At 50.9% G+C, this 12,131-nt stretch overlaps 1 protein-coding gene across 6 annotated transcripts in view; it reads left to right on the plus strand.

Annotated features, from left to right (window-relative positions):
- The first annotated feature begins 3,592 nt into the window (after nt 1-3,592).
- The window catches only part of RNF220 (ring finger protein 220), a 186,734-nt gene continuing 178,195 nt past the window's right edge, over nt 3,593-12,131 (plus strand). For 2 of the 6 annotated variants that reach the window (XM_072041824.1, XM_072041823.1), the window contains exons 1-2: nt 3,593-3,823; nt 8,978-9,718. In XM_072041824.1, the coding sequence (XP_071897925.1) occupies nt 9,094-9,718 (625 nt within the window). In that variant the 5' untranslated portion in view covers nt 3,593-3,823; nt 8,978-9,093. The remainder of the gene's footprint in view (nt 3,824-8,977; nt 9,719-12,131) is intronic. The other 4 variants (XM_072041821.1, XM_072041822.1, XM_027463634.3 and 1 more) reach the window with 4 other exon arrangements.

Below are 12,131 nucleotides of genomic sequence, written 5' to 3' on the forward strand. Positions count from 1 at the left end.
TGAGGACAAACATGAGATCAAGGTGTCCCCTATTGCTCTTAGAGATGAACAATACACACAAAGTTAAATCAGATGCTCGAAGTTATTTTAGGGTCCAAACTATCAGCACAGAATATATTTCAGTGGAAATTTTTCCTATGGGCCTCTGCGCATATCGCAGCTCCATGCTGGTGCGTGAGTCCATGTTTATGGATCCATTTGCAGGATCAAACCCTCATTAGCAATACAGATTAATGGTAATTACAAATATAAATAACTTGAGTGTATCTTCTCATTTTTCTCTGAAGACATTTCTCAGGGAAGCTCGCTAAATGCCAGACTTATTCCTTAAATCCAAAGTGTATTAAGTTCCTGTGTAACAGTGCAGTAACATAAAGTTAAATAAAGCTGCATTATTTTTTTTTCAGGCCTCCGAACATGCGGCTTGGTTCTCAGCTAGCGTAAATTGGACACCAGCTCTGGATTCAAATCCTTTTTTCCATACTAAGGAACTGAAAAAGTGAAAAATAAAATAAAATTGCTTTTTGGCTAAGAACAAAAGTAAGCTAAAATCTGAGGGATCGTTTTTCACAGTGTTGTAAGTACTGAAAATACGGCCTTATAATAAAAGCACTTTCTTAACCAGAATTCTGTAATTGCTACCGTGAAGTTGGGCTGCAAATGTTCACAAACTGAACGTTTTCCCCAGGACCTGGGGAGATAGGGGCTGCTTTTAATGTGTTTCCCTGACGCGTGTCAAAGCACTGATGTTATTTAAAATGTGGCTTATCCGGACCAACCTATGGAACATTTACCTAAATCCTCTGCTGTTTGGCCCTGTTGGTGTGCAGCACATTGCAGGATGAGTGCCTTGGCAGTGTGTGGTGCCCATCAGCACAACTGGTTGTGTCTGGGCACGGCTGTGCCGCAGCCCAAGTGGCAGCTACGTCTCCAAAGTCGTGCCAGAAAGGCCCAAACCAATGAATCACAACTTCTGTGTATGAAGTAGCTTTGGTTTGAGCAACCAGGCTGTAAGCCGGGGCAACTGGGAGATGTCAGCAGTGAGTGGAATCTGTGCACAGAGGAGTTTACTCACAATTCGGCTGAACTTCAGAGCAGGGAACGGAGCTGTGATGGGCGTGTTTAAAACGGGCATGAAGCTCCTTCACCCGGGTGCTTTCCTGAGTTGAGGAGCTCGAAATGCCACATTTATTTTGAAATTTAAATGTGAGATGAAAAAAACCTTATGTATTTATTTATTTTTTGCTACATTTACTACCATTTCCAAAGACTTTATCATTCTGGAGGCATGCAAGCAGCATGACTGCATCAGACCTGCCCCTGAAGTGCCGTAGGAAGGATGGATCAGGGTCAGCCCACGGGAGGAGCAGCCCCCTGTGGCTGCACCAGGTCCCGGGCTAAGGCCTAGGGCTGCGGTTCTGACTGTGCCTGTGGACACCTTTGAACGGGTGGAGCATTCACGCTCCAGCAGAGTTTTGGGCAAAAACAACCTCTATACTTCAGTGATGAGTCACTGCTCACACCGAAGCCGCGGGATGACATCAGCACACAAACCTCCTCTTGCACACGCACACACACAGGACAGCTCAAGAGGTTGATGGTGTTGGTGGAGAGGACTTTTTTTTCAGTGTGTGTAGTGTCATGTTTTGAAAATGCTGGTGCAGAGTTAAGAAAGAGCCCAAAGTGCTCGCCATATTCTGTTTTTTTAAGAACAACCTGAAATTATTGAGCAGCTGAAGAAAAAGCCAAAACAGTTCCCTCCTGGGTGGGATAAATGAATCTCTTGGACCAGCCCTTGGTTTTCATGAGAAGCAATAAGGCAGGTCTTCCATCTGATCCCCCAGCTGAAGCTCTCTCTTCCATCCCATCCAGTGGGCAACTTTGGCTCCGGACAGCACCGGGGCTGGCTGAGGTGGAGCGTGTGTGCAGGAGGGTTTGTGCAGAGCTGCGACGTGCATCCAGGATGCATTAAAACAGCGATGTGCGTGCTGTGCATGTGGGCTGCGACGGGGAAAACACCACCAGTGTCAAGTCCCTTGTTTGTTGTCTGGCTCTGCTGGGGATATCCAAGGCGAATTTGGGGATGGCATTACATCTGCCCGTCCCTGGGCACCCCTGGGTGCCAGGACGAGTATGGAGAGGCCGTGTGCCTGCCAGCACCCTGGGGGGGCCACCCGTGTCACCTGCCCCAGGGCTGGAGGGTTCTGGGGTGCCCCATGGGGGGAACGCTCCAGTTTGGGAGGGAAAAATACAACGGGTGCCAGCACCTAGCAGCGGGTGGGCAAGGGTGGCATGGAAGGGCCGGGCGATCCACGGCACCCCGGGAAAGCAGCAGCCCCCCTTTTGGCTCCCCATTTGGGCAACTTGGGGGGCTGCGGCCGGGCTGCGGGTGGGCTCCCGGTGCTGGACTGCATTTCCCAGCCTGCCCGAGCGCCCTAATGTATGCAGTGCCGAGCCGGGCTCCGTGTGCGAGAGTGTGTGTGTGTGTGTGTGTGCGCGCGTGTGTGTGTGTGCGCGCGTGTGTGTGCGCGGGTGTGCGCGCGTGTGTGCGCAGCCGGGAGCCCCTGCGAGAGTGGAGGGCTCATTCACTGATGAGAGCCGGCACCGAGAGGCAGCACCGCTCCTTCCCTCGCACCCCCGGCGCCTCTCGCCCTGCTACATGCGAGCCGCGGGGCGCAGCGGGGCCAGCACGCCCGGGACCCCCCCGCTCCGCGCCCGCCTCCAGCTCCGCGCAGCGCCCGCCGCCAGCCGCACCGTGAGTACCGGGCTCCCCCCCCCCTCTCCCTCCCCACAGCCACGCGCAAACTTTGCGGGGCAACTTTCCCCCCACCGCACACCCCCTTCCCCTCCCAGCCGCCGCCCCCCCCCAACCTTCGCCCTTTCCCCCCTTTTTTTTCCCCCCTCCCCGGTCGCGGAGGAGCGGGCGGCTCGGCTGCAAGGAGCCGCGCTGGCCGCGGGGAGGGCCGGCTGGGTGGGGATCGGCATGGTAATGCCGAGGGGAAAGGCAGATAAAAGGGGGCCCCCCCCGCACCCTCGGCGAGCCCCGAGCTGCCCGGATCCCCCCCCCTTTCCCGGTGCTTTCCGGGGGGACCGGGAGCCAGCAGGGGGATCAGGTGCCGGGGACGCCGCCGAAGCCCGGCTGGGGACGGCGCACGGCGAGGAGGGGGGGGGTGACCCGGCACGGAGCCCTCGCTCCGAAATATTTGCATTTTGAACTCTATTTTTTTTTTTTTTTTTCGGAGGGGCAGCCGGGGGAGTTGTTTCCTCGCTTCCCTTCGCTGAGCCCGGGATCTCGCTCGCTCCGCGGTTGCTCTGGGCAGCAACGATTTCATTTCCCAGCGGCTGCAAAACAAAAACTTTTTCAAAGGAAATAAGCAGATCGGCTGCCCGTGCCACGCACAGACCCACCGGGGGCTTTTCCTTTCTTTCTTTCCCTCCCTCTCCTTCTTTTTGAAAAGAAAAAAAAAAACAAAGAAAAAAAAAAACAAACACACGGTAACCTTTTTATATTTTACGCTTAAAAAAAAAAAAAAAAAAAAAGTATTTGCAAACCCGCCAGGCTCTCCGTGCGCTCAAAACCCCCGGAGCAGCCGGGAAATTTATTGACTCCGGAGCTTTCATTTTTGCAACGGTGCGGCGCCCGTGTGAACTTTAGTTCGAAGCCGTCCCCAAAATGCGCCCGAAGACCGAATCCGATTTTCGCCCGCACTTCGCAGGCGGCCTCTGAACCTTAATTTCGGCCGGGGCTGAAGTTGGCAGCGCATCCTCGGCTCTTCCATCCATTCATTCATCCATCCATCCCTTGCCCCCCGGCCGCCCGCAGGTAGGAACCCCCCGCGGGGCTCCCCCCACGCGTGTTTTCTTTTTTTTATTTTTATTTTTATTTTTTTTCCCCTGCTCCCCTTACCGCAGAGCTGGCGGCGGAATTCAACGAAAGGAGCAAAAGTCGCTCCCAGGCGGGGGTCGCGGAGCTCGGGGGTGAAGGAAATTCCGCGGGGTTTCGCTTAGGTCCTTTAGGAAACTTTGCGGCTCATCCAGCGGCTCGAGAAATCGCGGGGGTTTGGCTTTTCTTTTAACCAACATCCCCGGCTCTAGCCCAGGGAAGTCTGTAAATAGGGTGGAAGCACGGGGAAAAAAAAAAAAATAAAAAAAAAATAAATTCTTCACCTTCAGATCTGAATACATAAAAACCATCTGGTTGACCACAATGAAATCATTAGGAACTGTCTACTCAAAGAGTTGTGCTCAATGCTTATCCTTCCACACAGGAAACGTGGACGGTAAGTGATTGTTGCAATAAATTCAAACGACTCCGGGCATCTTCGCGTTTGATGAGCTTTGCGACCCGCTGGGTGAGGAGGCAAAAAAAAAAAAAAAAAAAAAAAGGAAAAGGGGAGAAAAAAGGGCACCCGGGGGCTGCTCCCAGCGAGCCGTGCCGTGCCGAGCCGTGCCACCAAACACCTGTTTAATTTACCGGCGGGGACGAGCGGAGCCGCGGGGCTTTAGCGGGGCGTCGGGAGGCTGCGACGTGGGCTTGGCCCCTTGGCTTTTTTCCTTTTTTTTTTTTTTTTTTTTTTTTTTCCATTCGCTTTTCTCCAGCACCCCTCGGAGGGGGGATCGGAGGTGCCGGTGCCGGTGGCCGAGCGCGGTTTTCGGTCGGGTTTCGCCGCGCCGGGTGCGGGACGGGGGGGGCGAGGCGGCGGGCACGGCCGTAGGTAGGTGCCTTTTTTTTGTGTCTCCCCCCCCCCTTTTTTTTTTTTTTTTTAATTTTCTTTTGCAAAACCCCAGGCGCTTCCTCCCTGCAGCCCGCCGCGGGGCATCCCCCTCACCCCCCGGGGGCTTTTTTTTTTTTTCTTTTCTTTTTTTCCTTTTTTCCTTTCTTTCGTTTTTCCTTTTCTATTTTTTTTTCTTTTTTCTTTTTTTCTTTTCTTTTTTTTTTTTTTAGAAGTTTGCAGCAAAACAAAACCCGCGGCCAGCACCGGCCGGGGGGCAGGGGCCGGGCCGCGGTGCCCACCAGAGCCGGGACCGGGACCGGGACCGGGACCGGGACCCGGGCTGCCCTCCCCTGCCGCCGGCTCCCCCGCTCCCCGTTCTCCTTTTTTTCGTCTTTTCCCCCAAAACCGGTTTTCACCGCAGCTGCCCGTGTGCGCGGCTGCAGTTGGCATATTTCACGCGTTGGAAAAAATTAACTGTTTTTCCTTTGTATCTTAATCCAGTGATGAGAGCTCTCCTTTGTTGGCTTTCGAGCTTGCATTTGTTTTATTTATTATAAGGAAATCCAGTTTGGTTCAAATATATAATCCATTTGAGCACTTAAATCCCCAAACAGCTGGCATTATTTTGTTTTATAATCTTTGGCTTTTCTACGCAGGGCATATTTCTAAATTCCTACTTGACATTTATGGGGAAAAAACTTTTTAATGTAAATGGATATTGTGATTTTTTTCTGCGTCTTTCCTAATTTACATGCATCATCAATTTCCCTGGGTTTCCTTTTGTTTTAACCTTTTTTTTATTTTTTTCACCGTAGGTTGTTAATTAATTTTTTTTTTCCCTAAGAAAACTTTGTTTCTGGAGGTAGAAAAATGTTAATTTGCCCCATTATTTTAATCTCTGGCATTTGGAAATGGTTGAGAGACCACAAAAATGCAACCTGTTGTAGAAACCAGAGTGGTGTGCTTTATTTATTTTAATCGATAGCAGAGAAGTGATTTAGCAATAGGAACTCCGAGTAACGTTTTAGTAAAAGATTTGCAGATCCGGTGGCTGTGTCCGCGGCGTGCATGTGCTTGCATATGTGTGTGTTTCTCCGCAGGCTGATTAGCAAGTGGGTTTTGTGCTCCCAACCAGGGCTCACTCCTGTTTTCCTCACTCGCTGGGTGTGTGTGATGCCTGCTAAATCCGCCTCCGTCATGGTTTCTCCTACTTTTATCAGACTTTCCTCTGAACTAATTCAGAGCAGCGTTACAATCTTCATGCACAGAGGAACTAAAACTGAGCCAGAGATAACTGATTACAACTTGTTCTTGGTGAGAGATTTTTTTTTTTTTATGGTTCAGAGCTGAGGCTGTTGATTCGATTTGTCTTGGTTGTGGCACGTTCAGCCTTGTTATTAGCAACATACACATTTACACAGGTAATTTGTCTACACCTTAAACAGGGTAGCTTTAGAAACCAGTAACTATGCAGATAGGTAGCATTAAAAACAATAATTAAAAAAAAAAAAAAGAGGATGTTTTCAGTCTGTGCGTCTAACCTTGAGACTTGGTGGACAGTTTATGTAGCTTCATAGATTGATCTTCACCCCCCCTCCCTCTGCTCCTTGTTTAGTTAATTCAACAAAGACTTTTTGCAATCTGTTTGGAGTTTGTCTGATGCCGTGGAAAAGTAGCTGCTGATTTATTTGGTTGCTTTTCGATTTCTGTCTCTAGCCCGTCTTTTCTCCTCCTTTCAGCGGGGATGTCAGCTGTTATTACTTCCTATTGATCCCTTTGCAAAGTGAGAAGTGAACTAAAATTAATGTCAATTCCACTGCTCGGATCAATAGCTGGAGTTATTTTAATCTGGATTTGCGCGAGGTGCTAAATTAAAAAAAATCAGCATAGAGGCAGAAAAGTAGCAGTTACTTACTTCGCCTGTGCCCGCTGCCTTCCCATCACCCAAATGTTCCGTCCAGCTGATTATCCTGCAATCCATATTTTTTTAATTAAGAAGGTCAGTTAGTTTTCTTATTTGGGGTTCTGTATTTAAACCTATGACATTTTGACATTGGGAGTGTATTAACGACAGATTTTCATAATGACTGGTCCGCCGCAGCCTAATCTGTACATGTTGCTGGGGGGGGGGGAGGTGCTGAGCGGGAAGGAGAGCAAGAGAGAACGAAAAAGGAAGTGGGAGTTGAAAAAAAATGAAATTTGGCTGGGTGAGATATTATAATGTGTTGATTTATTCCCTGTGTAATGAAGTTTGCAAACGAATAAACGGCCGTAGTGATTCACAGTATCCTACAGGAGTGTCAAGTGTTGCGGCCAGATTACTAATTTCTGAAATACATTCAACGTAATGGGGTGACAGCACAAGTAAAAATAGAAAAGGAGGCAGAGGTGGCTGCTTTTTTTTTTTTTTTTTTTTCCTGGAAATCCATATTTTTCGTGATTGCTCGGTTTCACTTCCACGTTAATGATTGTTTATTTCTGAGAGCGGCGGTTTGTTTGAAAGCATGCCTTTAAATACAGGATTACGTGCACGCATATATGTATTTCCATGGTTGCGTAAGCCCCCAACAATGCCAAATTTGCCAGGGGATGCAGTTCCCTGGCCACCAGTTTCTGAGCAGCCTTGCGTAAAGCAGCAGAGCCGGCGCACCAGGACTGCAGCACTGAGCAGGATGCCCTTGGCATCGGCCACAATCCCTCTCCCCCATGCTCAAGAATTGGACAGGAAAGTTATTTAAAATTTGGAAGAGAGCAGATCCGTTAACGTGAGATACTTCATCTGGTAATTTAGCAACGCTGTCTGTGAGGAGGGGTGCCAAATGAGGAAGCAGAGAGATGATGCCCACTCATCTTCGCAATTAATAACAGTCGCTGGAGTGCCTGGGTACAGGATGGGGGAGAGGAAATGTTATCACTGCACTGCATTAAAGCCACCGGCTGGATTTCATACACTTTGTTAACCTAGGCTCCCTCATTCATGGAGTACAAAAGGCACTCCATTAGGGAGACACTCTTTCAGTAAGTTTTATTTGAGATGTTTGACCCTCTGGATTTAAGAGGCACAATTTGTAACAGCTTTTTATTATTATATGATTTTTCTGGCCCTTTGAGCTCCAGCGGCTAGTATATTGTTTCAAAGTTATAGTCCTTGTATTTTAAGCTGGGCTGTGGGGCCTGAATGGCAGGCAGCGGAAACTTGAAAGAAAAGACACTAGATTGATTGGGGGAGAAAATAACAAAGCAAAAAGCCCAAGCCAACTCGGAGAGATGCAGAAAGGAGCGGCTTTTCCTCCTTTTGCTCTGGGAGGGGGTGGTGGCTGGCTGGTGGGCTGTAGCCAGCCTAGGAGGCTCAGCAAGATGCAAGTCAGAAATTTTGTTAACATTTTCCTCTAAATGTTAATGGCACATCCAGGGCAGTTTACAAATCTACTTAAGAGTGAGTGCATTAGGAACTAAAATTACTGATCCATTCTCTCTTGTCCCCGACCCGAAAGGCAGACGTTTGCAGAGATCAGATGGCAGAAGCACCCATTATGATTTTAAATATTGTCAGAGACGCCAGGCATTTTATTGGTGAAGTCTCTTCTCCTTTTGCTAAAAGGGAGAGTGCGTGCGTGTGTGTTTGTGATGATGTATGGCACACACGCATCCACACAGCCCCGTTCGTACAGCCCCACCGTCTATGGGATTGTGGCAAGTGCTGTGGGTGCCAGCATTACCCACAGATATATACCGGGAGAGGGAGAGGAAATACACGGCTGCGATGCGTGTCTTAGGCATCGTGTGCAGTATGACACATCTGGTGGCTTTTTTGGGTAACTGTGCAATAGGTATTTTTGTGCTGGTTGCACACACGCACAAGCAAATTAGGGTTGTGTGTGTGTGGGCAATAAGCTGATGGCAATTACATTTACATGCCTCTTTTGCCACTATCAAATTCCAATTTCAGTTTGGAGCTACTATCTTAATTTTAGACCGAACCTTGTTTAGTAGGGGGTTATTAAATCCGAGCGTTCCTCTCTTTGGTTTGCCTTTCATCCGTCTGCACTGGATGACAGCCTGTAACCTGGAGGGCCAGAGCTGCTCCCACCAGTGTGTGAAGTTGTCTATTGATTTTCCTCAATGAGAAGAGCAGCGCGTCTCTGGCCGCTTGGTTGTAACACAAGTGGCCACCCCGTTGCTGGAGCTTCCCAGGGAGACGAGTGCAGAAACCTAACCAGTCATTTTTTTTTTTTTTTCTTTTCTTTTCTCTTTCCTTGCAGCGTTCGGAGGGTGATGATGCTCCACTAGGTTTCCCTGCTCCAGCCCCGGGCCTCGCTTTGCTTTCCTTCCAGGGAAGACTGTTCCGCCTGCGATCCTGCTGAGGAAAGAGACTCCGATGGACTTACACCGGGCAGCGTTCAAGATGGAGAACTCACCCTACCTCCCCAACCCGCTGGCCTCCCCGGCGCTGATGGTGCTCGCCTCCACCGCCGAAGCCAGCCGTGACGCTTCCATCCCGTGCCAGCAGCCGAGGCCTTTTGGGGTCCCGGTGTCAGCGGACAAGGACGTGCACATTCCCTTCACCAACGGCTCCTACACCTTTGCCTCCATGTACCACCGGCAAGGCGGGGTGCCGGGAGCCTTCGCAAACCGTGACTTTCCTCCATCCTTGCTTCACCTCCACCCCCAGTTCGCGCCCCCCAACCTGGACTGCACCCCGATCAGCATGCTGAACCACAGCGGGGTCGGGGCCTTCCGCCCCTTCGCGTCTACCGAGGACCGGGAGAGCTACCAGTCGGCCTTCACGCCGGCCAAACGCCTCAAGAACTGCCACGACACCGACTCGCCCCACCTGCGCTTCTCGGACGCTGACGGCAAGGAGTACGAGTTTGGCACCCAGCTCCCCTCCAGCTCCCCCGGCTCGCTCAAGGTCGATGACACGGGGAAGAAGATCTTTGCGGTTTCTGGCCTCATTTCTGACCGGGAGACTTCGTCCAGTCCCGAGGACCGAAGTGACAGATGTAAGTACCTCCGTTGACTTGTTGGTTTTCCTCTAGTCGTGCCTCGTTGAGATGCTCGACAGGTGGCTGTCCTGCGGTGCTGCGGCTCGTGCGGACAGCAGAGGACAGGCAGCCTTTCCTCCCTGCCGGGCTAAACCACGCAGCGTTGCCTCGTGTCTTATAAATGGACAACGACAGGTCTTAAGGGGAGGTGCTCTGGAAGGGAACTTGTCTTCCAGCATGCAGCTGGGGACAAGGTTGAGCTGACTTTACGTGCAGACAGATGTCCGTGCCCCAGTGCAGGGATGCAGATGCTGTACGTGCATGTGTGTGAGCAGGGGGCCAGCTGGAGCGGGTAGCCACAGACATTCCCAGAGCTTGTAGAAAGTGTGTGCACCCTGATTCTTCAGCTATCTTATCCTGACCTTGTCTTCACGCCCACCCTTCTTGTAGCAAATGGATTTGTGCCTTGGGCTCAGACGCTGGTTAACTCGAGAATATTTTTGGCCACCGAGCACCCTCTCCAAGACACAAACCCCAAACTGCTCCATGGCTCAGTGAGCAATTTCCCAAAATATGCCATGTGCTTTCCTTGCCTGCTTCCCCCTTTGGAGGCTGCTGAAAAGCAAAGCATCCTTTTCCAGCTGGGCTGAGGCGAAGCAGCCCACACGTCCATGGCTGCTGCTCCCCACTCCCCTGTCACCTCTCCCTGCTGGTGTGGCAGCACAGAGGGGCACTGTCCTCCCTGATGGCTTCCAGGGGTGCTGAGCAGGGTGCTGACCCCTCGGGGGGCTGCTGGGAGGGAAGTGGAGTGTCATACCCCAAAGAGGAACGCCAAGTTATGCTCAGTTTGCCTCTAAACCCAAGCAGCAAGGGGTTTGCTTTTAACGTGGGCTCCTTTGTTCTGTTGAATTTTCTTCCTAGAAAACAATTTTGTTATTGGAGTCGTTATTATTATTACTATATATATTTTTTTTGCGATGAAAATCCACTGCGCCGCTTCTTCCTCTCCCTTCCTGACGTGATTTTTCCTCTCCCGTTTATGATGCCGAGGAGAGTAATAGAGACATTGTGGCTCTCTCTCCCCTGTCGGCGCTGCTTCCTCAGGCTGTCTCCTTGAATTAGGCGCTGTGCTAACTTACCGGCGCTAAAAGGCATCTGCCTAAACCCAGCGTACCTTTTCAATAAAAGTCATCATAAAATCAACCTGCCTTGTAAATCCATCGCTCTTTGGTTTTGAAATATGCTGCGAGTGTGTCTTTTATGTCAGCGTCTGCGAGGGTAGGGCGATTCCCACTCAAGGCAGAAGCCGTGTGCTCCTTGCACCACCGACGTGATCTCTTCCTTCTCCCCCTGCTCCCGATCCACCCCTGGCCGTGGCACTTTGTGTGCCACAAGCTCCTCGCATGGCTCAGCACCTCCCGGCCATCCTCGTGGGGCTGTGGGGCCGCAGCCGTAGGTGGGAGCGCATGTGGACGGGTGCGTGTGCGTAACCACTAGCATAATTATTTTGCTGGGGGGAGGCGGGTGAGGTTTCAAGGCGTGGGGACATTTTTCTTCTGTGCCCTTTCCCTTTCCCATACCACCTGGCTGTGGGAAGGGAGCTTGCTCAAAAAATACTCCGGGAGATTGAGGCAGAGGAACGGGTCTGCTCGCTAAATGAATTTCGAGCGCATCAGCTGCTGTGTATCTTGCTGGCCACCCCGTCAGACCCCCCGTTTGGAGAAGTAAATCTGTTAAAGGAATTAGGCGGCACGGCGCGCAGCTGCGGACTGAGGTGCCGTGTCTTTGCCAGCACCGAGCACGGTGCCGCGTCACCGGGGCTGGGCACAAGCACCCAGCACCGCGCTGCCGCAGGGGCTCGCCGGGAGGGGAGGAGGAACAACGACAACTTCAGCCAGCTTTGACAGCTCGCCCAGAGGTGGAAGGTGGTTCGGGCTGCTTTTCCTTCCCCGTATCACCGCGTTTCTTTAAGACGCTCGGCTGCACGGTGGAGCAGAGCACAGGCGACGTCCCTGATGTTTTACTGACATTAAAATTCTTGCGTAACTACCGGGACAGTTTACACTAAACATGTCTGTTGGCTCTGTATCATATTCCCATCATATATAGATGCTGCACCATGGAAACTTAGCTCCATTAGCACCGCGGGTTTATCTGGCGTGTGCATACGCGCGGATGGGAGTGTTTGCCGGAGGCCGAGCGAGTGAGCAGCTGGGCTTTTTAGTGGATCCTAATGATCTTTTATGCTCACCATTAGAAAAGAAAAACTTCCGCAAAGAGGAATTCAAGAGGCTGCGCTTTGCAGATCTAATCGTGATCCCATTTCGTATTGACACTTACATACACATTTTTGGAGATTCTGTACAAATGAGTGCTGCGGGGGGTTCTTGTTTCGGGGTTTTGGCTCCTGAGAAGTTTTGGGCATTCCGGG

This window comes from Anas platyrhynchos, chromosome 8 (assembly GCF_047663525.1).
Source record: "Anas platyrhynchos isolate ZD024472 breed Pekin duck chromosome 8, IASCAAS_PekinDuck_T2T, whole genome shotgun sequence".
In the NCBI taxonomy this organism is placed as follows: Eukaryota; Metazoa; Chordata; class Aves; order Anseriformes; family Anatidae; genus Anas; species Anas platyrhynchos.